General features: G+C 47.9%; 1 protein-coding gene across 1 annotated transcript in view; it reads left to right on the top strand.

The window, feature by feature from the left end:
- Positions 1–5,676: 5,676 nt before the first annotated feature.
- RAB20 (RAB20, member RAS oncogene family) overlaps positions 5,677–23,992 on the top strand; it is a gene marked incomplete at both ends in the record, with an annotated part of 33,652 nt that continues 15,336 nt past the window's right edge. Inside the window, one exon of the mRNA XM_079721696.1 lies at positions 5,677–5,848. Within this exon, the coding sequence (XP_079577822.1) occupies positions 5,677–5,848 (172 nt within the window). The remainder of the gene's footprint in view (positions 5,849–23,992) is intronic.

Genomic DNA, 23,992 nt, shown 5'->3' on the forward strand with positions numbered 1-23,992 from the left:
AACAGACTGGACAAATACCCACTATTTCCCGCCCAAGCTGGGGTAAGGTTGGAGTCCCCAAGGGCCTGATTCATCCTGTTGACTGTGGGTGGTGCTGCCCAAGGGGGTGCTGGTTGAATTGAGGGGGTTCCCACAGAGGAAGGGTTGAGGGACCTGACATTTACTGTGCACCCTGTGTAGAGGATCACATGTCACAACAACACTGAGAGGGACAGTAGTGTCCACATTTGATAGACGAGGAAACCAAAGTGCATGACGATTAGGAATATTTGCCCAGAGTCGCTTACTTAAAAAGTGGCCATTCTGGATTTCAGATCGAGTTCTTCTCATGCTCTTTCCTTTCACTCAGCTGACACCAGGCCTTTAGCAGGAAATCTAGTGGATCAGATGGTTATTGAAATGGCCAGACACTATGCAAGAGAAGTTGGTAGATTTGGTTACTTACAAATAAAAAATACTTGCACATTAAAAAAAAATCACCATAAGCCAGGTTGACATAGTTATGTAAACAAATATATACATATAAGCTTTGTATATGTATATATCATAGAAATTTATTTACATGTTTATAATTTAGGTATGTTTTGTATTTATATATATTTGAAATTTATTTACATATAATACACATATGACCCCCAATTTTTAATTTTGAAGACTGTCTAAACTATAGTAGTACCGTAACTGAAAAATGTGCACGAGTTATAAATAGGCAACTAACCGAAGAAAAACCACTAATGACCAGTTGATTTTTTTTGCCTAATTTCTCTCTCTTTTTTTTAATTAAAGTATATAGTTGATTTACAATGTTGTGTTAGATTCAGGTGTACAGCAAAGTGTTTCAGTTATACATATAAACAAAATATAAGTTTTTAAATTTATTGAAGCACAGGGAACTATATTCAATATCTTCATTTTTTTTTCTGGCCTCGCCTCTAGGCTTGCGGGATCTTAGTTCCCCAACTAGAGATTGAACCCGGGCCACCGCAGTGAAAGCACCAAGTCCTAACCACTGGACTGCCAGGGAATTCCTTTTTTATCTTGAAATAACCTATAATGGAAAAAAAGCTGAAAAAGAGTGTATATCTATATGTATATTGGGATACATACTGTTAGGACATAACAGCCCAACCTGCTCTATCCACCCTGAGGGGGGCATCTTCAGCCGCTGTGGACCATTTTGAGGACAACAGCTTCTATATGAATCACTTTTGTTCTTAAGTAGACGTGGGTTCTGTAGATGTGAATTAAAGGGAGGGGAATCAGTATTTTATGGACGTAAATGTTGGGGACATGGCCCAGATGGCACGGCACAGGGTAAGACCTCAAGATTAGACACATGCCCTTTGCCACGAGCCAGCTGCGTGACTCTGAGAAAGTTCCTAACACTCTGAGAGATTTATAGGTAATGAACCCAATACATACTCGGTGACTAATAAATAGTAGTCACTATTTTATGTGGGACAAATAGGAGATTTCCATAATATTTATAAATATCTCAATAGATATGTTTCAAAATAATTAATGAGTGATGCTCACTTCTAAGACATCTATTTTATTTATTTATTTATTTTTTAAAAATAAATTTATTTATTTAATTAATTTATTACTTTTGGCTGTATTGGGTCTTCGTTGCTGCGCGCAGGTTTTCTCTAGCTGCGGCGAGCGGGGGCTACTCTTCGTTGCGGTGTGCGGGCTTCTCACTGCAGTGGCTTCTCTTGTGGAGCACGGGCTCTAGGCGCATGGGCTTCAGTAGTTGTGGCACGCAGGCTTCAGTAGCTGTGGCTCACGGGCTCTAGAGTGCAGCCTCAGTGGTTGCGGTGCACGGGCTTAGCTGCTCCGCGGCACGTGGGATCTTTCAGGGCCAGGGCTCGAACCCGTGTCCTCTACATTGGCAGGCGGATTCTTAACCACGGCGCCACCAGGGAAGCCCTCTAAGACATTTAATGATGAATCCTAAAGTGCATCGGTATTATTCTAGAGCAGCAGTTCTAAATTGAAGGCAATTTTGGCCCAGGGAACACTCGGCAATGCCTGGAGACATTGACTGGTTGTCACAATGGGGGACATGATGGTGTCACTCCTCCTGTCTAGTAGGTAGAGGCCAAGGGGCAATGCTGAACATCCATAGGACACTTGCCACAACTGAATTATCAGGTCCAACACGTCAGTGTGCTGAGGTCGGGAAGCCTTGCTCTAGTGATGGCCGGCTGCTCCTCTAGACCTGAGCAAGATGTATGTGGTACCCACCTGTCCAGATGCTAGCTCCTGGCTCCTCTCTCTTTCCCTCCCTCCCTCTCCTCCTTCTTTTCCCTCTCCCTTCCCACCCCCTCCTGCCCTTTGTATTCCACGTCTAATCCACACCAAATACTGTACGTTCCACCTGCAAAATACATCCAGAATGTAAGCAACGCTGATCACTCCTCTGCCACCACGCTGATCCCAGCCACCATTGTCTCTCCCTGATGTCCCTGCACCTGCCATGGCCACCTCAACACAGCAGGAAGGTGTTAGGACACATCATGTCTCTTCTCTGCTCAGAGGCCTCGGGCACCCTTCCACCTGGTTCAGAGTACAAGCCACAGCCCTCATCATGACCACAGGTCCTAATGACCTTCTCTGGCCACTCGCCCCCCTTCCTCATGGGCCTGGTGTCCAGCTCACCTGCTCTGTTTCCTGCTCTGTACTCCCATGGAGCCCACCTCAGGGCCTTTGCACTCACTGCTGCCTCAGGGCCTTTGCACTCACTGCTCTCTGTACCCGAACCCTTCCTTTTCCAGATAACTGCATGTTTAACTCCTAACCTCATTCTAATGCTCCAGAAACTTCATCTTTGCAGACATCCTGTTCAAAACTGAACCCCTGCATCCATCCCCAGGCCTCTATCCACCTTCTCTGCTCAGTTTTTCTCCATCAAACATTTAAGAACTGTCTAGGACACTATATATTTTGCTTGTTTATTTTGTTGGCTGTCTTTCTTACTGCTCTAGCCCTAGGTCAGGGCTTAGAGCTTAGCTTCTCAACTCCTATCTGCTGAACAAAGACATGTACACAGCCAGGGTTTGTTTGTTTGTTTAAGAGGAAAGTACTTTAAAAGACAGAATTGTTCCACAACAAAGTACCTATAAACTTCCAAGCCACTTTGCAAAATCCAACAGAAGCAACCACATTTGCTTATTTCCTTTATTGTAACTGTGGACAGTCCCAGTATTGTTCAGTTTGCATCTATTTAAAAAGGAACTACAGAGACTTCCCTGGTGGTGCAGTGGTTAAGAATCTGCCTGCCAATTCAGGGGGCATGGGTTCGAGCCCTGGTCCGGGAAAATCCCGTATACTGCGGAGTAACTAAGCCCGCGTGGCACAACTACTGAGCCCACGAGCCACAACTACTGAAGCCCACGTGCCTTAGAGCCCGTGTTCCGCAACATGAGAAGCCACTGCAATGAGAAGCCTGCGCACCGCACCGCCACGAAGAGTAGGCCCTGCTTGCCACAGCTAGAGATATGAAGCAATGAAGACCCAAAGCAACCAAAAATAAATAAATAAATAAATAAATAAATAAATTAAAAAAAAAAGGAACTACATAATTTTCTTGGCCTTGGGCACCTTTCATCTAAGCAGTCGGTAAAAGGATTACGCTGTTAGGTCAGTGGTTTAAATGCAGGCAGAAAAAAACACTGCACTCGGGATGAGAATGGCTAGTTTAAACAGACTTTTAACCTTTTAACTTCTTCCTCAGTCCTGCTTCTTGAAAAGGAATCGGTCTTCAAGACATTTTTTAGGAGTGGTTGAAATATGATAGGGAGACATTCTCCTGGTTAAATTTAGTTTTTCAAAGTGCTGGACAATTAAAAAAAATTTTTTTTTTAAACAAACTTGCTGAGTGAATTCTGTCATGTGCCAGGCAGCGGCCTAGGTGCTGGGATCAGCACTGCCTGTCAAATCCTGCTCAGAAAACATCAGTGTTTCAAGTGGGGACAGCTTTCAGCAAACCAACACGTGTATTCAAACACACACGGATGGAGCGGGGACTGCGCTCCAGTTCTAGGCACTTGGGAGACACCAGAGAAAAGAACAAAAAGCCCCGCCCTCGTGGGCTTACGTCCCCAGGTTTACTGAACGAGGGAGCCGCCCAGAAAGGTCTAGTGAGCTGGGGGATACAGAATTAGCTTAAAAGACGCTCCCTCTCCCTAGGGAAATTTAAACCACCAGAGGAGCGAGGTGTGGAGCAGGTCTGGTGGTGACGTTTGCCCGAAATCCCTTCTGGCCTCACCAGGATGGTGAGTTCACCCACTGCGTCCTGACTCAAAGCTTTCTTGAGCAACTATTATGTGCTGGAGACTCTTCACCAGGCCGAGTGAGGAGCAAAACAGAAACAGTCCCTTCCCCATGCAGCTTACTTTCCAGAGAGGGATACTGCACGGAGAATAAGCAGCGCAACTCTATTACAGAGTGGTGAGAAAATAAAGCAGGGTAAGGACTTGGAGGGAAAGGCGGTGGGAGGGGTCCTGTAAAAAGGTTGGGAGCGGGTGGGCAGAGCTCCGATTTGCGGGGCAGGAAACGAGTTGCGCAAGGGCGGTCCTCCCCGGCTGAGACGCCCTCACCCCACCCGCGCGCGTCTGAGTCTCAGCGCGCCGCCCCCGACTTCTGCAGGGAACCCGAGGACTCGGCGCCCCCCGGTGTTCACACTAGAGCATCACCATTGTCTCAAATAAGTACCGAGTCCCACAGGCCGAGTGTGTTAGAAGCATTTCGAGGTTCACTCCATGAAAGAAGATGGAAAGATTTCGTTAGTCGTCATCGCAACTGCCAAAGTCAAATTCTCACTCCAAAGTTTTAAGTGGCGTTGGCTGTCCACTTCTCAATAGAAAACAGCATAATCGTCTTCTTGCCAAAGTGAACCAAACCAAACAAAAACGACACTAGCAAGCGCCCCTCCGTCCTAATCACTAACAGTCGGAGGACGGGTCCTCGCAGACGCTCACTCCAGAAAAACTCCGTGCGCCCGGCCCCGGGGCCACACTTGAAACCACGGAAGAGGAGAGCCTGGGGGGCCGGGCTAGAGCGTAACCCCCGCGGGGCTCTGAGGTCAGCAGGCCCGGGCCGTGTCCCTGCGCTGCGCCCACCCCGGACCCGCCTCCTGGGACGCCGCTCTCCATCCGCCAGCCGCCCCGACCTGGTGCCCGACCTGGCGCACCCACCTGCCCGAGTCTTCCAATCGCTTCGCGGCGGAAAGCACCGCCCGCCCCGGGGAAAGGTCGCGGGTGCGCCCAGGAGCCAGGTCCATGGGTGCGGGCGGGGTCCAGGTGCGGCGCGCGGCGCGGGCGGGACGTGGGGGGGCGGGGCCCGAGGCGAGGCCCGGGGCGCCGGGCGTCTGGGGGCGGGGCTGGGGGCGGGGCCGGGGCGCCTTGGACCTGGTGCCGACCGCCGCGGTCTGGACGCCCGAGGTGGCCGTCGGGCTGGGTCCCAGGCTCCAGCCCATCGCGGAGACGCGCTTCCTCTTCCGCATTCCCAGGCGTCCGGAGGAGAGGGTGCCCGCAAGTTCGGGGTCCCCGCGAGTCCGAGTCTCCGCGAGTCCCGGGTCTGAGCAGCCTCGGGGCGTCCGGCTGCTCCAGCCGCACCCTGGTCGCACGGGCCAGAAGGGCGCGGGAAAAAGGGAGGGGTGCCTCCTGCCAGAAGATGAGGAAGCCCGACGGGAAGATCGTACTTTTGGGGGACATGAACGTGGGCAAGACGTCGCTGCTGCAGAGGTACATGGAGCGGCGCTTCCCGGACACGGTCAGCACGGTGGGCGGCGCCTTCTACCTGAAGCAGTGGCGCTCCTTCAACATCTCCATCTGGGACACTGCAGGTGAGGGGTGAGGGGCTTCCAGCTGGAGAGAAGCGTCCCCCAGGGCAGGGGTCCCTCAGGGTCGGGGTCTCCCAGGGCAGGGTCCCCCAGGGCAGGCGTGTCCTGCCCCACACAGGATCCGGCCCTTGCTCCGCAGGTGTCTGCATCTCCGGGATCAGGCCCCTAGTCACAGTGTGGGACCACCCTTGGCCCCTCTTACTGGACTCCTTTGCTGGGTGGGAAACCGTTCATACACTAGGTGCATCTTAGCGACAATCCAGGAGAACACCCTGGGCTCCAGGGAGTGCTGGTGACTTGTGTGCCAGAGTACCCAGCCCAGCCAGCTAGCTAGTGGCAACCAGAGGCATTTAAGTGCTCCCACCGACAGGATCTCAGCTGCTATCCACAACAGCCTTGCTGAGGGCTGAGCAGAGCTAGTGTAAATTACCTGTCCTTACAAAAGAGAAAACAGAGGCTCTGAACTCCCTGAGGTTTAGGCAGGAAAGTAGGAAGCAGACCTCAGGTCTCCTCCCTCAATGCCAGGCATGTCTGCATTTTCCACTTATCAGCCGCGTGATCTAGGCTCATGTGTGTTATGGGGTTTTGAAGTGATTGTCTGTAGAAGCATTTTTAAGATAGGTAATAATTATTTTTAGTGCGTGTAGTATATTTGTGTTTTTTCAAAAGTACAGTATATCAGAGGATCTTGATTCAAGCTTTCAGTTTGTTAACTCAATAATTACACTGACGTTAGCACGTTACAATAGAATATATTTCCTTCCCCATGAAAAAGAATAAGGTACCACAAGTAAATAAACTGTAAATAGCATGGCCCGTTTGCAATGAGCATGACTTTTTGAAAGCCTGAAACTTTAAGGTCTCACTTTTTAAATGTCTGCACTTAAGTTTTTTATTTCTTTTGTTTTGTTTTATTTTTGCTCGTGCCATGCGGCTTGCAGGATCTTAGTTCCCTGACCAGGGATTGAACCCGGGCCCATGGTAGTGAAAGCACGGAGTCCTAACCACTGGACCACCAGGGAATTCCCTAAATGTCTGCACTTTAAAAAGCGATATGTATACTGGAAGGTCTGGTCCAGAATTTTAAAATTGCCAACTTGGGTGCCCCAGTCAGCTGAATAAACAGGATTATAACTCACCTTGTTTTTAAAACTGAATCAATGAAGGCCGCTCTCGATGTTTACCTCTCCTCTCTCCCTCCTGCTTTCTCTGCTGCTGTCCTTTTTGTTGTTATGGCTGTTAACATCTTGACTAATTTATTTGAAAACATGCTGTGAAAACAGCGTCTCCCAGGTACAAGTGTACCTTCCCTGCTCTGTTCTCCAACTCCAGGCTTCAGAGTGAGTGAAGTTCCTCTAAGATCCTTTACCTAAGCTGACTCTCCAGCACTAAGCATTTGGTAGCGGTGGAACGAGGGCTGTGGAAATCAGACCACGTTAACACGACGCGTCTGCCTGTTTGGTACAAGGCTGGTCCTGAGGCTCCTTTGGTTGACTGGCTGGACCTCACTGCTGTCCTTGGTTTATAAGAGGGTAATGCGGGGTTGGAGCTGGGAGACCCAAACCCAGAGCCCTGTGGTGGCTGATGTTAGAAGCTGACCTTTACCACGTGGCGTGGTGTTTCTGGAACAGGAGCTGACCGTTGGTGTCAGAGCAGGCGTCTTGGCATCCAAGGTATGAAGGAGCAGTGTAATTCGATCAACCACTTTCTTCTTCGGTGCCAAGGACGTGGTGCAGCTGCATTCTTGACTGCCAGAGGATTTTGTAATAAGGCTGATGAGATGTCCTCGGTATCTTGTTGGGCTCCCGGGGGCAGCGACTCACTTCCTGGCTGCCCGGGTTTCCGCCTTCTTCCCAGAACCCTGAGTGTGGGCACTGGGGGCCCCAGGCCCCTTCTCACATTGCTCACCTCCTGTGTACACACATTCAGGGTGACCGAGGCTCAGAGTCAACAGTGACACAGGCCACCTCTGTGCCTGGCTCCCCAAGGACGGTGGGGTTATGTGCAGCTTGGAGGGAAAAGGCAGGTATGAATCTTTGCCTCTTAGGTAATCCTTGTTGGAAATGCACAAGTTTAACTTTTAGGCGATTCTCTCTTTTTTCCTCCTTTTGCCGTGCCTTTAAACTTTCTTTATGTTCCACGTTGTCTTCTAAGTTGCGTTCGTTTTAATTTTTGTAACCAAGGCAGAAGGATGGGGACCAGCCAGGGGATGAACGGTTTTGATCTCCGCTCTTGGTCACATGGCATGGGTGGGGTGGGAGGGTGTTGAATAAGAAAAATGACAGCGAGGCGTCAGAGCTGCCGTTTGGCTTTTGGCATGTCCTTCCGGACAGCAGTGCTGCTGCCCGAAGCCTGCCGGCCAGAGCGTGGAGAGGAGATTTGCTGGGCTCTTGGGTAGTTATCTTAGTCGGCTGGCACAGGACTGCTTCCAAGGGAGTGTGACAGTAGATGGGGCTGGAGCTGGTTCCACCAAGTTTCTCGAATTCTCCCCGGCTCTGCGCATTGCCCAGTTCCAAAGCCACTTCTACATTCGTTTCAGCAGCATCCCACTTCCAGTATCAGTTTTGGTTTCATACTGCTGTTGTAACCAATGACCACAAACTTAGTGGCTCCAAGAGAGATGAGATTCAGAGCACTTGGTTTAAGATCTTTCCCTTGTCTTTCCCTTGAATAACTTTAGTGCAACTCAGGGGAGGATGCTGCAGTTCCGGGTCGTGAAATCGTGGTTCCCGGGGGAGGGGAATGTAATTGCTCATGCCGTGAAGTTAGCTAAGGGGTCTGTGCAGGACCGAGAGCCTCCATCCTGTGAACGGCTGTGCTGTCCTGGGGGAGCATCTGTGGGGTGTGGGGTGGTGCATGAGTGAAGATGCCAGATGACATGGACTGTCCATCTGAGGACCACGAGCCCTGGTCATCCTCCTTCTGCTCTGCGTGGAAGCCGCAGCCCCTGGCCCTGCTTCTAGGCACCTGCTCCTGGATCTGGGGGATGGTGGGGATGCTGTGTCAGAAGTGGGGTTCGTTCAGGTTGGAAGAGGCAGCAGCGTTGTGGACCCGCCTGGAGAAGAGCCGTCTTTGCCAGGGGCCGCAGAGTTGCCGATCCTTGACGCTTTGGACCGGCCTGCGAGGGCTGCGTGTGTAGCCTTGCGAGACTGGTGCAGAAGTGGGTGGACAGCCCATGCGACATGTGCACGGAGCCAGCGGTGGAGGACTCGGACTTTAGCTCTCTTAATTTATTAGTGCAGCTGCTGAGTGGGTTTTGCGGTCCTAATCCTGACAAGCAGGATTGGTGTGACACGGGTCATCTAGTGTATGACCTCCCCTTTCTGCAGATCTGGGGGCTGACCTGGGCCTCACCGTTGCCCTACGTAGTGTTATTGGCACCCCGCCTGCCCAGTGTTTTACAGCATCAGAGCTGAGTGGCTGCAGCAGAGACCATAGAGCACAGAAAGACAAAAACATTCACCTTGGCCCTTTGCAGAAATAGTTTGCTGACTCCTGGTTTAGGTCACGTAAAAAGGAAAGTACTTTTCTAAAAGTCTTTCTGTAGTTTTAGAAACTCCCCGAAGAGATTAGCATTTAGGGATTGAGGAGACCCCTGGTTCAGTTAAACTCGACATGCAGCTCTCAGATTTCTCCTGGGTGTCCACTCAGAGCTAGACTGGGGGAGGGTGGGGCTTGGATTTAAGATTAGCCTGGGCTCCTACTGAAAAACTGTTCTTGGAAATAAATCTTAGATTAGGTTTGGGATCTGGAAGCTAAGCCTGCAAAGCCTGTGTTGTAGGTGGTCCATGTCTTTGTGGGTGGTCCATGTCTTGGTAGGTGGGTCAGTATCTTTGTGGGTGGTCCACATCTTTGTGGGTGGTCCATGTCTTGGTAGATGGGTCAGTGTCTCTGTGGGTGGTCCACATCTTTGTGGGTGGTCCATGTCTTGGTAGATGGGTCAGTGTCTCTATGGGTGGTCCACATCTTTGTAGGTGGTCCATGTCTTGGTAGGTGGGTCAGTGTCTCTGTGGGTGGTCCACATCTTTGTGGGTGGTCCATGTCTTGGTAGATGGGTCAGTGTCTCTATGGGTGGTCCACATCTTTGTAGGTGGTCCACATCTTTGTGGGTGGTCCATGTCTTGGTAGATGGGTCAGTGTCTCTGTGGGTGATCCACATCTTTGTAGGTGGTCCACATCTTTGTGGGTAGTCCGTCTTGAGAGGTTGGTCAGTATCTTTGTGGGTAGTCTACATCTTTGTGTGTGGTCCACATCTTTTTGGGTAGTCCATGTCTTGGTAGGTGGGTCAGTATCTTTATGGGTGGTCCACATCTTTGTGGGTGGTCCATGTCTTGGTAGGTGGGTCAGTGTCTCTGTGGGTGGTCCACATCTTTGTGGGTGGTCCACATCTTTGTGGGTGGTCCATGTCTTTGTGGGAGGCCCACCTCTTTGTGGGTGGGTCACATCTTTAGCACTACTGAAGATTTTGAATGGGCGCCCTCTGGGGTCAAGGCGTCGTTTGTAGAATTCCTTTGCTTTCTTGAGCAAAAACAGTGACATGAATATGAATGTGGGTATTAGGGTAGGTGGAAGAAAATCTACTGTCTGGGCTCAGCAGGGTGGACAGAGAGCCATTGTACTGAGAGATCTCAGAGGCCAAAGGCTGCCAGGGCACAGCTGCACGTGCTGGGAGGTCCGCCTGGAGTCTCCCTGGAGGAGGTGCTGGGAATTCTGGGGGTGGGTGGGGGTAGGTATTTAAGGCTCACTAGTGTGGTGCGATTCAGGAGACTTTAACTAATTGAGGTCCACCACACTTGTGAACTAATACCAGGATCATGTTAATTCCATATGCTTTGTTATCTTTAAGTTCGCAGGAGAAATAGAAACATTATGATTCCTAACTGAACCCCTCTCACTTTGCTAAGACTTCTCAGAACTTCCCTCTTTGTGAAAAAGAAATTTTACATACATGTACACATGTGTACATATATGAGTTTAAAGAGATTTTATTCTTAGAATGAGGGCTTCGTCACTGTGATGACAGAGTCTCACGGCCCCTTTCCTCTTGTCCTCCTGTTATGGAGTCAGGTGCCTCAGGGCTGAGCCAAAGGTGCTATTTGGAATTTGTCACATGTGCCCTGTCCTCCTCTGTTTTCATCTTTGCTTGTGGCATCTCTCTCTCTGGGACGTCCCCTCTCCTGGCGATCCCCAACTTGAATTTTGTCCCATCCTCCAATGTCACATACTTTGTGAAGCAGTCATGGTAGGGCCAGATTTCTGCTTGCTCCAGACTGTACTACCACATGACCTGGTGTGCCTTACTGTGTTCTGCCTTTTATCTGTTTTGTTACCCGTTTGTCTTTCCTCTGACTTACAAGCTCTTGGAGGGAAGTTTGGGTTGTATTCATTTTTATGTTCTCTACAGACTAGCATTTTACTCTGCAGTATTTTCTTTTTAAGCTAAGTTTTGCTGGATGAAATCGTTGAAAGCAATGGGAACAATTTGGAGCGGCTGAAGTTTGCAGTTTTATTGTCTTAATGATGTATTGATTCTGAATGATAAAATCAGTGTAAAAATGTCATTGTCATGGGCCCTGTAATGCAGCCAAAAATAGGCCAGTGTATGCCTGGTGAGGAAATACTGGTTCCTGATGTTAATTATATGTGCCCTTGAAACAACTCTTTAGAGACTCTTACCTCTTTTGACTTTGATACAAGTCTATTTAGAGATGAAGAATAACACACTGGGACTTCTGCTTCTGGGAAGCTGGAGCAGAAGTACTTTCCCCTCCTCTTCCCACTAATTACAGCTAAAAACTTTGGGGTATTATATATAAAACAAACATAAGAAGACTCTGAAAGATGGAGAGAAGAGGGCAGACTGCCCAGGGACCTCAGGATCTAAAGAGTGACCCAGCGGTGAGCTCCCTGGGTTTTCTTTTTGCCTCATGTATCCCAGACTTGGAGCTCAAGAAGCCAGAAATTTAGAAATGCCAAAGGCTACAGACAAAACAAGACAAAAAAGGCTACTCTCTTACCAGAGGACCAGGAAAGAGGTACACAGTAAGACAGAAACCTTTTAGACACTAACTGCTGTAGTCTAGCCAACACCCAGGAAAAACTGGACCCACACCCACCCAGAAGGCCTTGCAGGAACCAGGGCTTCCCCCCTGCCTGGTGATAATGAGGCACCCCAACTCCCCCACTAGGGGGTGTTGGAGAAGGCCTGCTAGGGAGGTGGGCTCTCATGTCCGGCAGGTGGTAACAAGCCCCCCTCCGCCCCACTTCATGGTGCCACGGGACACTATGTGGGAAACTTGGACGTTTGCCAGAAAGAGACAGTGCCTGCCTGGCCCCTCAGCTCATGCCGAGTTGATGTCAGAGGGAACCAGCTAAAATGCAAGGTTTAAGTAAGACCCAGAGTCTCATAACCCCGTATGAAAATGTCCAGGTTTCAACCAGAAATCACTCATCATACGAGAACCAGGAAGATCTCAAACTGAATCCAAAAAGACAATGCATAGATGCCAGCACCAAGATGGCAGAGATGTCAGAGTTATCCGACCAAGGCTTCAAAGCCGCCATCGCAAGAATGCTTCAGTGAGCAATTATGGTCGCACTAAAGAAATGAGAAAAGATAGAGAGGCTCAGAAAAATAGATCAAAAGAAGACCTCATGGAAATTTCTGAGCTGAAAAAATACAACCAAAATAAAAGACTTGGTGGATGGACTCAGTGAGGGAATGGAGGAGAGAGAGGAAGGAAACCAGGAACTGGAAGATAGAACCATCAGTTCACCCGATCTGAAATACGGAGAGAAAATAGAATGAAAATGAACAGAGCCGCAGGGACCTGTGGATAAAAGATCTAACATTGTGTCATTGGGGTCTTGGAAGGAGAGGAGAGAGGGTGGGGCTGAAAAGGAATAGCAGAAATAATGCCTAAAAACTTTCCAAATCTGGCAACCTACATAAACCTGAAGATTCCAGAAGCGGAGAGAATCACAAACAGGATAAACCCAAAGAAACCCAAACTCCAAAAACTAAAGACAAGGAAAACATCTTGAAAGCAGTCAAAGGAGGAAAAAAGATTATAATGACAGCAGGTAACTCATCAGAAACCATGGCGGCCAGAAGGAAGTGGCACAGTACTTTCCAAGTGCTGAAAACAAAGATGAAGACTATTGATTTATTTTAAAAAATTTTTATAGAAGTATAGTTGATTTACAATGTTGTGTTAAATTCTTCTGTATAGCAAAGTGACTCAGTTACACACACATATATATATTTCATATTCTTTTCCATTATGCTTTGTCACAGAATACTGAATATAGTTCCATATAGTGCTATAGGGACCTTGTTGCTTATCCATCCTATTTATAACAGTTTGCCTCTGCTAATCCCAAACTCCCAATCCTTCCCTCCCCACCCCTCCTCCTCCTTGGCAACCACAAGTCTGTTCTCTACGTCTGTGAGTCTGTTTCTGTTTTGTAGATATGTTGATTTGTATCATATTTTAGATTTCACATATAAGTGATATCATATGGTATTTGTCTTTCTCTTTCTGACTTACTTTGCTTAGTATGATAATCTCTAGATCCATCCATACTGCTGCAAATGGCATTATTTCATTCTTTTTGATGGTTGAGTAGTATTCCATTGTATATATGTACCACATCTTCTTTATCCACTCATCTGTTGATGGACATTTAGGTTGTTTACATGTCTTGGCTATTGTGAATAGTGCTGCTATGAACATAGGGTGTGCATGTATGTTTTGAATTATAGTTATGTCTGTGTATAAGGACTATTGATTTATAATTCTTGTTCATCTTCAGTTCCAAAAAATTATTCTGGAAAGACATGCTTCTGTTATATATGCCACAACCTTGACTCAGAACTTTTCACCTGTTCAGTTCTTTAAATGACAGTATAATGCTATTTAACGTGCAATTTCATGTTTAATGTGCTATCTAGGTAAACCCTGGAGTTTTTCTTCCCACATGAATTTTAAAAGCTTTTGGCTTTGTAGCTTAAAAATTCACAAGTTTTGCCTATATGATAGTTTTTGGGTGTTGGTAGATTGTCTTGGTTTGTTTTAAGTAAGGTTTATTGAATGTTTGCACATAAGCAGTAAAATTCACCCTAATTTTTTAGTTATAGGAGTTTTGACAAACACAAACAGTTGTGTAACACAAGCACAACCAAAATACAAACTATTTCCATCATTTAAAACAAATCCCTGGTCTCTCTGAGTCACCTCCTCTACTTACCCCAGCCCCTGATAACATTGATCTGCTTTCTGTCCCTATAGTTGTCTTTTCTTTTCTTTTTTAAATATTTATTTATTTATTATTTATTTTATTTATTTTGGCTGTTCCGGGTCTTAGTTGCAGCATGCATGTGGGATCCTGTTCCCTGACCAGGGATCGAACCCAGGCCCCCTGCATTGGGAGCACCGAGTCTTACCCGCTGGACCACCAGGGAAATCCCTGTAGTTGTCTTTTCTAGGATCATACAGGATGGAGCATCTTGAGTCTGACTTCTTTTGCTTAATGCATTTGAGATCCGTGTGTGTTGTTCAGTCCTGTTAATTGTTGAGTAATGTTCCACTGTATGGATGTACCATTGCCAGTTATCCATCCACCAGTTGAAGGATATTTGCATTTTTTCAGTTTTGGGTGATTATGAATAAAGTCACTATAAGCATTCACATAGAGGTTTTTGTATGAACATAAATTTTCACCTCTTGGGTAAACCACCTAGGAGTAGGATGTTTGGGTTTTATAGTCAGTGTATGTTGAGCATCAAGCTGACCCGACACCATTGGTTAAAAAGCCAGTTTTTGTTTTAGCTTACATTTGTTGACATACTTACATTTCCATGTACAGACTTGGGAGATATTCTGTGTAGTGAACTAGTTGGTTAGCTCTTAAACACTTATGAAGACAACGGTCTGTTTCTTGTTTTCCTTAGCTGATTTTATGCACACACATGTGGATAATTTGGCAATGAAAATTTCGTTGATTTCTCTGCCAGTGTCACAGAAGTGTTGCTGGAAAGGCAGGGCGCATGGAGAGAGGCACTGGGAAGAAAAGACCCAGATTATAAGCTTTTAGCCTTGGCCATAAAACAGACAAATTTAATGGCTCACTCTGTCTCATCAGCAGAGTCCTTTGGAAGGAAGCTCATGCGTGACTCCTGGTGACAGCTGCCTCGGCCACTTACCCCCTTGTTTTCACCCAGGCTTCAAAACCAGCTCTTCTCTGAGATCTGCCTTCCTGCTCAGCCCAAGCGAACCCAACCCCACACTAGTATTTCTATTCCAAGAGAAGGCCAAGCTGAGCATGTATCTCCTGCAAAGCGTTTCATAAACACTGGTTGATCTGTTCTTTGGACCAGGAGGAAGTGGGTGTGAACTGGTGGCTTCCCTCATGCTGGCCTGGCCTCTGTGGGCTGGTCTCAGGTCTCTGAAATAGCTTAGCTGCCCACTGCTCAGTTTCCCATTCTTTTGGCTCAAATAACCTTGGACCTATGAACAAAGTGGAGCTTAGTTTTGACGTCTCTGGGTTTGCTTGCAGCAAAAATGAGACCAGTCGGACCATTGTAGGAGCATCCTTCAACTCTGGAGATTCTTCATTTCCGAGCACAGCTGGTGTCAGTAAATTTGGCGTATCCATTGCAGGTACCCACGTCGCAGGGGCACACCGAGTCTGGTGTAATCCTGTAAAACTAGAACAGGATTTAAAGATCCCTCTTTTCAGCCTCTTCCTCTTTCAGATGAAGAGACAAGTCACAGGAAGTTACTTGTCCAATGTCCGAGGACCAGTTGGTGCAGAAAAGGGGCTGGAGCTAGGGACCTGCGATTCCTTCACCAAAGTCTTTACACTGTTTACACCTTATTTCATGCCGCCTTTCCCTCTATCAGGGACGCTTCTTTTAATTTGAGGGGCCCCTGTGCTTTAAAATCCTCCCCTGCTACGGTCTTCTCAGAAATCAGGGTGGTGTCCTAAGGAAAGCTGGCTTGCAGAGTGTTTTCTGAGGGCGTCCAGGTTGCTGACTCACGGCCCCTTCCTTCCTGGGGCTCCTGCCTGTGTGCATAGCAGGGATTACCTTGGCTTCAGCGGTGCCAGACACCATGCTGAGGGCTTTGGGGGCCTTGTCTCTTGTTTCCTACAACTACTTTGTGGGGTTGGTATTTTTATCACCTCCCTTTTGCAAGCCAGGAAGCTAAGGCCCAGGTCATGCTGGATGCTGGGAAGCCTGGATTTGAGGTCGGCTTCTCGTCGCATGTAGTGGGTTCCTTTCCACTCTTCCCACCACTGCGTGGGCGCCCAGGCACTTAACTTCAGGGCCCTACACGCTGCCCTGGAACGCCATACACGGAGACCAGGGTGAGATGCAGACTGGCTCCCTCAGGCCTGGGTAGCACCCAGACAGCAGAACAGGTGAAACAGCACAGCGGGCACTGACAAGAAGAGAATGAGGCCTACTACCCTCGTCCCCCATGCCCTCGTGAGCATGGGCTGGGCCCGTGACGGAATGGTGGACATTATTACATGGCCACTGACTGGGGTTTACATTTACAACTCTTGATTTCAGTGGCCTACGGTAGAAGTTTTGATTTCCGGCTTGTCTATGATTTCTCATCTGCTTTTTGAAAGAGGGTGTGGGGCTGGGACCTCGCTTTTTTCCTGGGTTCATGATATTTATTTGGTTCCCCATTGTTGAAGGGCCACTTGTATTTCCACAGATGCCTGAACTCAGGCATCAGAAGCATTTCTGGGGGCTTCCCTGGTGGCACAGTTGGTTAAGAATCCACCTGCCTGCCGATGCAGGGGACACGGGTTCGAGCCCTGGTCCGGGAAGATCCCACATGCCGCGGAGCAACTAAGCCCGTGCGCCACAACTACTGAGCCCACGCATCACAACTACTGAAGCCCGCACGCCTAAAACCCGTGCTCCACAGCAAGAGAAGCCACCTCAATGAGAAGCCCGCGCACCGCAATGAAGAGTAGCCCCCGCTCGCTGCAGCTAAAGAAAGCCTGCGCGCAGCAACGAAGACCTAACGCAGCCAAAACCAATAAATTAAATTAAAAAAAAAAAAAGCCCTTCTATCTTGGAGAACAGGCCTGGCGGAGGAAAGCGGCCCCAGGCCTGTGGTGTGTAGGTGCCTCCGCTGTGTCTGGGGCCAGGCCACTCATGGGGTGGACTGAGAGCCCTCGGTTTTGCCATTGTTGGTTGGGAAGAGAATGTTTTGTTTTTTCTGTCTCAGATGCTCCCGTGTTTATCTGTAAAGCTAGTGCTTCAGGAGGGCGTGTCTGTCAGGAGGGAGGGGTGAAGGCTGGGGGCTGCAGGCAGGGGCAGGGAGGGTGGTGAGCCTCCGGGGCCCAGGCCTCCCCGGTCCACCCCAGCCTGCCGTCCTGGGACATTTCTGCTGTCCCCGTGATTCAGCTGCAGTTGTGTTTGTCCTTTGGTAGGAGCTGTAGTGGCTGCTTGTCACCCGTGTTGTGAGAACTCAGGGGAGGTGTTGGAAGTTCTTGCCTGTTTCGGGGCTGCTTTCAGGAGCTTCCCCAGGAGCGGCTGTGTTGGGTGCGTCCGACAGACAGACGCTCCGAGAACTGTCCTCTTAGCCCCCTTTGTGGTCTTGTTCTGTCTCCTAGAACAAGCAGAGTAGATATATTACTGGGAACGTGCAAAACATGGGGAAGTGGCTGTAAGTTTGCGTTTTCCTTTATTTCTGAAAATTAGAGAAGCACTTATTATTATTATTTTTTAAAGTAGTTCAGAACCGTTTTCTTCTTTTTAAAATAGATTTTATTTATTTATTTTTGGCTGCGTTGGGTCTTCGTTGTGGTGCGCGGGCTTCTCATTGCGGTGGCTTCTCTTGTTGTGGAGCACGGGCTCTAGGCGTGCGGGCTTCAGTAGTTGTGACACGTGGGCTCAGGAGTTGTGGCTCGTGGGCTCTAGAGCGCAGGCTCAGTAGTTGTGGCGCACGGGCTTAGTTGCTCCGCGGCATGTGGGATCTTCCCGGACCAAGGCTCGAACCCGTGTCCCTTGCCTTGGCAGGCGGATTCATAACCATGGCACCACCAGGGAAGCCCTAGAGGCGCGCTTATTATACATTGTGGTCAAATGATCAATGAATGAATGTTAAATTGTTAGAATCTTATCAAAAATCCTCAGCCATGAAACTTTACAAATAGGACATTTTCTTGAAAGACTCCTGGCCTAAGTAGAATTAAATAAATAATGAAATATAGCTCTTGAAGGTCGTTTTATGTGATGCTAGTACCAGTACATCAAATAATACTCAAATATTAGAATTATGGTAGTATCTCTTATTCTGCCTTGAATTAAAAACCTTTAAAAAACATTTGTTGGCTCAAATAACACAAAGTTCAAAACACTAATTTGAAAAGATACATGAACCTCCATGTTCATTGCAGCTCTATTTATAATAGCAAAGACATGGAAGCAACCTAAATGTCCATCTACGGATGAATGGATAAAGTAGATGTGGTATAAATACACAATGGAATACCACTCCGCCATAAAAAATGAATGAAATTTTGCTATTTGCAGCAACATGGGTGGATTTGGAAGGTATTATGCTAAGTGAAATAAGTCAGACAGAGAAAGGCAAATCCTGTATGATATCACTTATATGTGGAATGTAAAAGATACAACTAACTAGTGAATATAACAAAAAAGAAGCATACTTGGATAGAGAGAACAAACTAGAGGTTACCAGTGGGAAGAGGGAACGGGGAGGGGCAAGATAGGAGTGGATGATTAAGAGGTACAAACGGTCATGCATAAAAGAGGCTACAAGGATATACTGTACAGCACAGGGACTATAGCCAGTATTTTAAAATAACTATAAATGGAGTCTAATCTTTAAAAATTGGGAATCATTACATTGTACACCTATAACTTATATAACATTGTATATAAACTATACTTCAATTAAAAAAATAAAATAAAATAGCAAAAGGAAAAAAAAGAACACACTGCTCTAACTACAGTTGCCCAGCTCATGGGCTCCTGTTTATTTTTGTATCCCGCTGATCTATTTCCCTGTTTATTTTTGAAAGTTCTGAATTTTATTATTAACAGCCTTATAGGCATCAAGAGTTCTTGTAGTAGCTGAACATTTACACCTCACAGAAGAAGCTCTTGTTCTCCAGGTTACACCTGAAATGCTGACCTATATTTGAAAGTAAATGTTCAGATGGGGAGAAATAAATTGCATGGCATGTTGGTAATACTGTTGATGGAGGCTGATAAGCACACAGTCCTTCCGGGATCCTGCACAAAATCAGCCATCGTCTCTACAACTTCCCCAAGACGAGCCTCCAGCACAGATTTTGACCAAATAATAGCTGCTGCTTGGTAGCACTGAATGCCAGGGCTGATCTCAACTCTGTGTGTATTTTAACTCCTGTAACCTTCACAGGACACAGGAGGCAACCTGGCAGGGTTACACAAAGCCCAGAAGTGGCTGAGCTGGGATCTGAGCTGGGCGAAGTGCCCAGGGTTTATGCACTTGATCAGCAAGCCAGCCCTTCACGGAAGTGATGTCTGCCCAAGAACGAGCGAGCCCCGGAGGGACGCTGTGTGCACGATGCACAGTCTCGTATGCACACACCCGACGAGACAAGAATGGATCACGGTACACTCTGCCTACTGCCCTTGAGCCGCAGAAACACTGAAGCACCTGAAGGTGGTGGGTCCCAAAGAGGTCCGCCTTGGGCTGGCTGTGTCGTAGCAACAAGATTAATGTACAAAATGCCCGTCCATGTAGACGTTGTCTGCGGTGTGTCTTCGTGTCGGAGATGACCTCACATAGCTGGAGCAGCTAAGTCAAGGTACCCGCCCTTCCCCGAGCTCATGTGCCGTCCCTGAAGACCTGGACGGAGGGGTGCCCAGGATGCTCTGGCGGCCAGGTGGGCCTGCAGCCTCGTTTGGTGGCAGTACTGGTTTCTGAGGAGCCTGAGTCCTGGAGAAGGAAGGATGCCTTCTGTGCCTTGGGGTCTGAGGGCTCGCCCTGCCCCGTTGGTGGCTGCGAGTCACTGTGTCCTCAGTATGAGCGGGGGTTTCTGCTCAGAAACAGAAGCCTGGCGTGTGACTTGCGTCCTTTGGAAAGCTGTCGTCTCATGGTATTTCTCGAAATGACAGTGTCACCTAAACAGATTCTGAGAAGCCACCTGAGCCTCGCACTGCATCTGGAATCGGCAGGTTTTTATTTTTAGTGCAATCCATTGGGGCACTTTTTCATGAACATATCATCCTTTTTGTCTTGAAGTGTACGTTACTTCGTCTTAAGATTGTAGTAAGAAGCCTTATTTACAGGGTTAATGATGAGGCTTAAACAAGACGGTAGACGTGAACGGGCCTTGCATGGCCCCTAGACTCTCAGTAATAGGTGTTTTCTTTTTTCCTGGCACATAACAGGTGTCCTCAACTTTTGTAAAGGGGGACAAGGACTAAACAGCAGGACCCTTCCTGGGCCCGTCCCATGGATCTTCTGTGACTTGCTAAGACTGTTAGATTTATTGACAGTGTGATTTGGGTTGGACAGTGGATTTTCACGTATTTTGCAGTTTGCTTAGTTCCACCTCCCAGCTGAAGATTCAGTGACCCACTGTGTTTCTGTGGAGTCCAGCTGTCAAATAGGAACGTGGAACGCAGAGGTAAATGGGTAACATTGTTGCCAAAGTGGAGTACTGTCACCATTACCTGCGTAAAGCTGAAGAACGCTAGATGTGAAAAGGCTTTTCTTCAGTACTAAAGGGCATATTTTGCAGTCCCTCATGGGGCCCTTTCCTCACCTTGCTTTGCACTTTGCTTTGGGGGGGTGGGGATTTCATTTTCCCCCTTGGTTGACCCTGGTTTTCTGTGCTCGACCAGCTCTGAGGAGCCCTGGGTGGCACCTCGGTCACCGTCTCAGCCAAGTGGCCTCAGGGTCCCTTCCGGTGTCAGGTCTGACGTGTATGGAGTGAGCGCAGTTTGGACCCATCCACTCATCCCTTCTGTCCCCACTTTGAGCACCTCCTGAGAATTGGGCAGTTGGGGGAACAGCAGCGAACAAGGCAGCTGGCCTTTCGTCCTGGGGTTATGTCTGTTGAGAGGTTGGCATTGGACAACCAGCCTGTGTGATTAGTGCTGTGAAGGAAGGGTGTGGGTGACTGGAGGGCATGGTTAGGGGCTGGGTTGGATCTGAGGGTGTGTGGTGGTCACTTTTCTTCGCAGAAAAAGCAGTTCGCCTCCATTTGCACAAGACTTGATCGTTCCTGTGCTGCCCTCTACGTGTCCCTGTTCTCCTCCGTGAACCCAGGGTTCCTGCGTCTGTGCCCCGTGGACACCTGTGCCCTCTTGACGTCTTTGAGCTGCTTGTGACATCGGTCGGGCTCCCTCACTAAATGAGATCACCAGGATCTTTAACATGTATTTATTTTTTGCATCTGTGGGAGAGTCATGATTTTGCCCTTTCTTGAAAATCGTCTTTTAACACGTGTCAGGGTGGAATTGCTTAAAAAATGCTTGCCCAGATCTCATTCTTGTCCTAACAGAATTCGGAGGCCCTCCACCGCCGTTAAAACTCATCGTCTGGCATTTCCTTACCCAGGTATTCCTGCCGCTGTCAGGGTTAGGAGCTGCTTACGTCCTGTGGGTCCTTGAGCAGCGGTGTGGCTGCTCTGGGACTCTGCTTCAAGATCCGTACAGTTGTGTCACTAATGGTGGGGAGGACGAGGTGCATTAGGTGTGCATGTGCGTGTGTGCATGTGTTGTGCATGTGTGTATGTGTGTGTTATACATGTGTGTGCATGTAGGTATACATGTGCTTGTGTGCATGTGTGTACTGTAGGTATATGTGTACGTAGGTATACATATGCGTGTGTGTGCATGTGTTATACATGTGCATGTGCATGCATGTAGGTATACATGTGCACATGTGTGTTGTACATGTCTGTGCATGCATGTGTGTGCACGTAGGTATGTGTTGTGCATGTGTGTGCATGTAGGTATACGCATGCATGTGTGTGTGTGCATGTGTTGTACATGTGCATGCGGGTGCATGTAGGTATACACATGCACGTGTGCATGTGTGTATGTATGTGTTGTACATGTCTGTGTGTGCGTGTGTGTGCACACCCGTCTAGCTTGACACTCTGCCTGGCGCTCGGAGTGACACTGCAGCCAGCGTGGGCTCTGTGCCCACCTGAAGGGAGCACAAGCTGACTCGGTTAGAGGAGCGGGATTCAGCTGATTCAAGGAAAGTGGTGAGGGTGCCGTCCCAGGGAGCCGGGAGCCGAGGGAGAGCAGTGCTTCCTCTCTGCCTGGCCGCTTGTCCTGGAAAAGGACAAGTCCACGTGAATGGAGGCTGTTTTTAACACTTTCTGAGTTTCTGTCGTGACGGGAGCCCTCCTGTGAGGCTCTTGCTTCCAGGGTGGCCGTGAGTGGCGTGGCCTCACATCACGGTGCCGTGTGTGGCTTGTTTTAAACAATCCCTGGGCTGCGTGAGGATACATTGCTCCCACTTTTCAAAGCCTGTTGACCTACCGTTTACTTAGCCCGGCCCCTTTTCTATAGCAATTGCAAAAGCACATTCCGAACCTAAGTGATTTCCAGTCTGATTAACTCTGGTTAGTTACTGTGTGACCGCAGGTCCTGGCAGTGTCGCCCTTCAGCTTCCCCGGTTGAGCAGCTGCTCCGTCTGTAGCTGTGCCCGGGCTCCAAGGACCAGGGAGGGGGCAGCAGAGGGGGACGTGCAGACGTGGCACACGCAGGGCTGGGCTGCAGGGTTGGCCGTGTTAATGCTGCACGCGTCTTGGGGTGATGAGAGCCTCCCGGGACTGCTCCATGGTCACCGTCCCGCTGCCGCTGCTCCTTGTGGGAGCCCCAGGGCGGCAGCCACAGAATCCAGGCCCCGCCCAGACCTTCCCAATGAGAACCTGCGTTTTAACCACATCTCTAGGTGATTCGAGGTCCAGGTCATGAGCCTGGGCTTGCTGTAGCCGCGGGCAGATGAGCTGTGAGTATCCAGAAGGGTAAGGGTCAGGCCACTGGCGCTTGCTGGCGCCGTCTTTACATGCAGTTCTACCGTCTGTCCGTCATCTTTCTACCTGTCACTCATCTGTCCATCATCTTCTTCTACCTCTCTATCATCTGTCTCCTATCTGTTTTTAACCATAGGGATTTTTTTTGTGGTAAAATACCCATAACACAGCGTTTTACTCATTTTTAAGTGTACAGCTTGCTAGTATTAAGCATGTTCAACTATCACCACCATCATCTCCAGAACTTTTTCATCTTCCAACTGAAGCTCCAACCCCATTAAACACAAAACCCATCCCCCTCCCTCCAGCCCCTGGTAACCCCTTTTTTGCTTTCTATCTCTGTGAATTTGTCTATTCTAGGGAATTATTTAAAATGTTTACTTTTATGTATAGCATAATATCATTATATTTAAATATGGTAAACTAAATTCAAACAAAGTACTTTGATATGATTGATTTGAAAGGGTTTTTGAACTGTTAAATTGATACAGTTATATCTAGGTACCCAATCATCCCCAGAAGGTGTTTCTGATTTTACAATGTGTGTCTATGGAAAATGTACTTTCTAGGGAATTTTATTAGAACACACCCAATCTGTTAAGCAAGAGGTAACTAGACATTGTAAACATATGTAAAATCCTTTGTTTCCTTAGGACTGTTCAGAAAAGGTTTAATATACTTCCCTTGGGTTAGAATTACAGTACTCCCTGCTTATCCTTGGGGGATGCGTTCCAAGACCCCCAGTGGATGCCTGAAACTGCGGATGGTACCAAGCCCTATACATGTTATATTTTTCTTATATGTACATATGTATGATAAAGTTTAATTTATAAATTAGGCACAGTAAGAGATGAACAACAATAACTAAAAATAAAGTAGAACAATGATAACAATACCCTGTAATGAAACAGCACACAATTCAAAACATGAATTGCTTATTTCTGAAATGTTCCATTCAATATTTTTGGACTGTGGTTAACCAAGTGTCATCTGAAACCTTGGAAAGTGAAACCTCGGATAAGGGAGGTGATTGTAACAGGAAGACATTTGTTCTCTGCTGTGTATTTCTCAGAAGACTTTATATTATGGAGAAGAAGACAAAAATAT

Source organism: Hyperoodon ampullatus, assembly GCF_949752795.1.
Source record: "Hyperoodon ampullatus genome assembly, chromosome: 16".
Classification (NCBI taxonomy): domain Eukaryota; kingdom Metazoa; phylum Chordata; class Mammalia; order Artiodactyla; family Ziphiidae; genus Hyperoodon; species Hyperoodon ampullatus.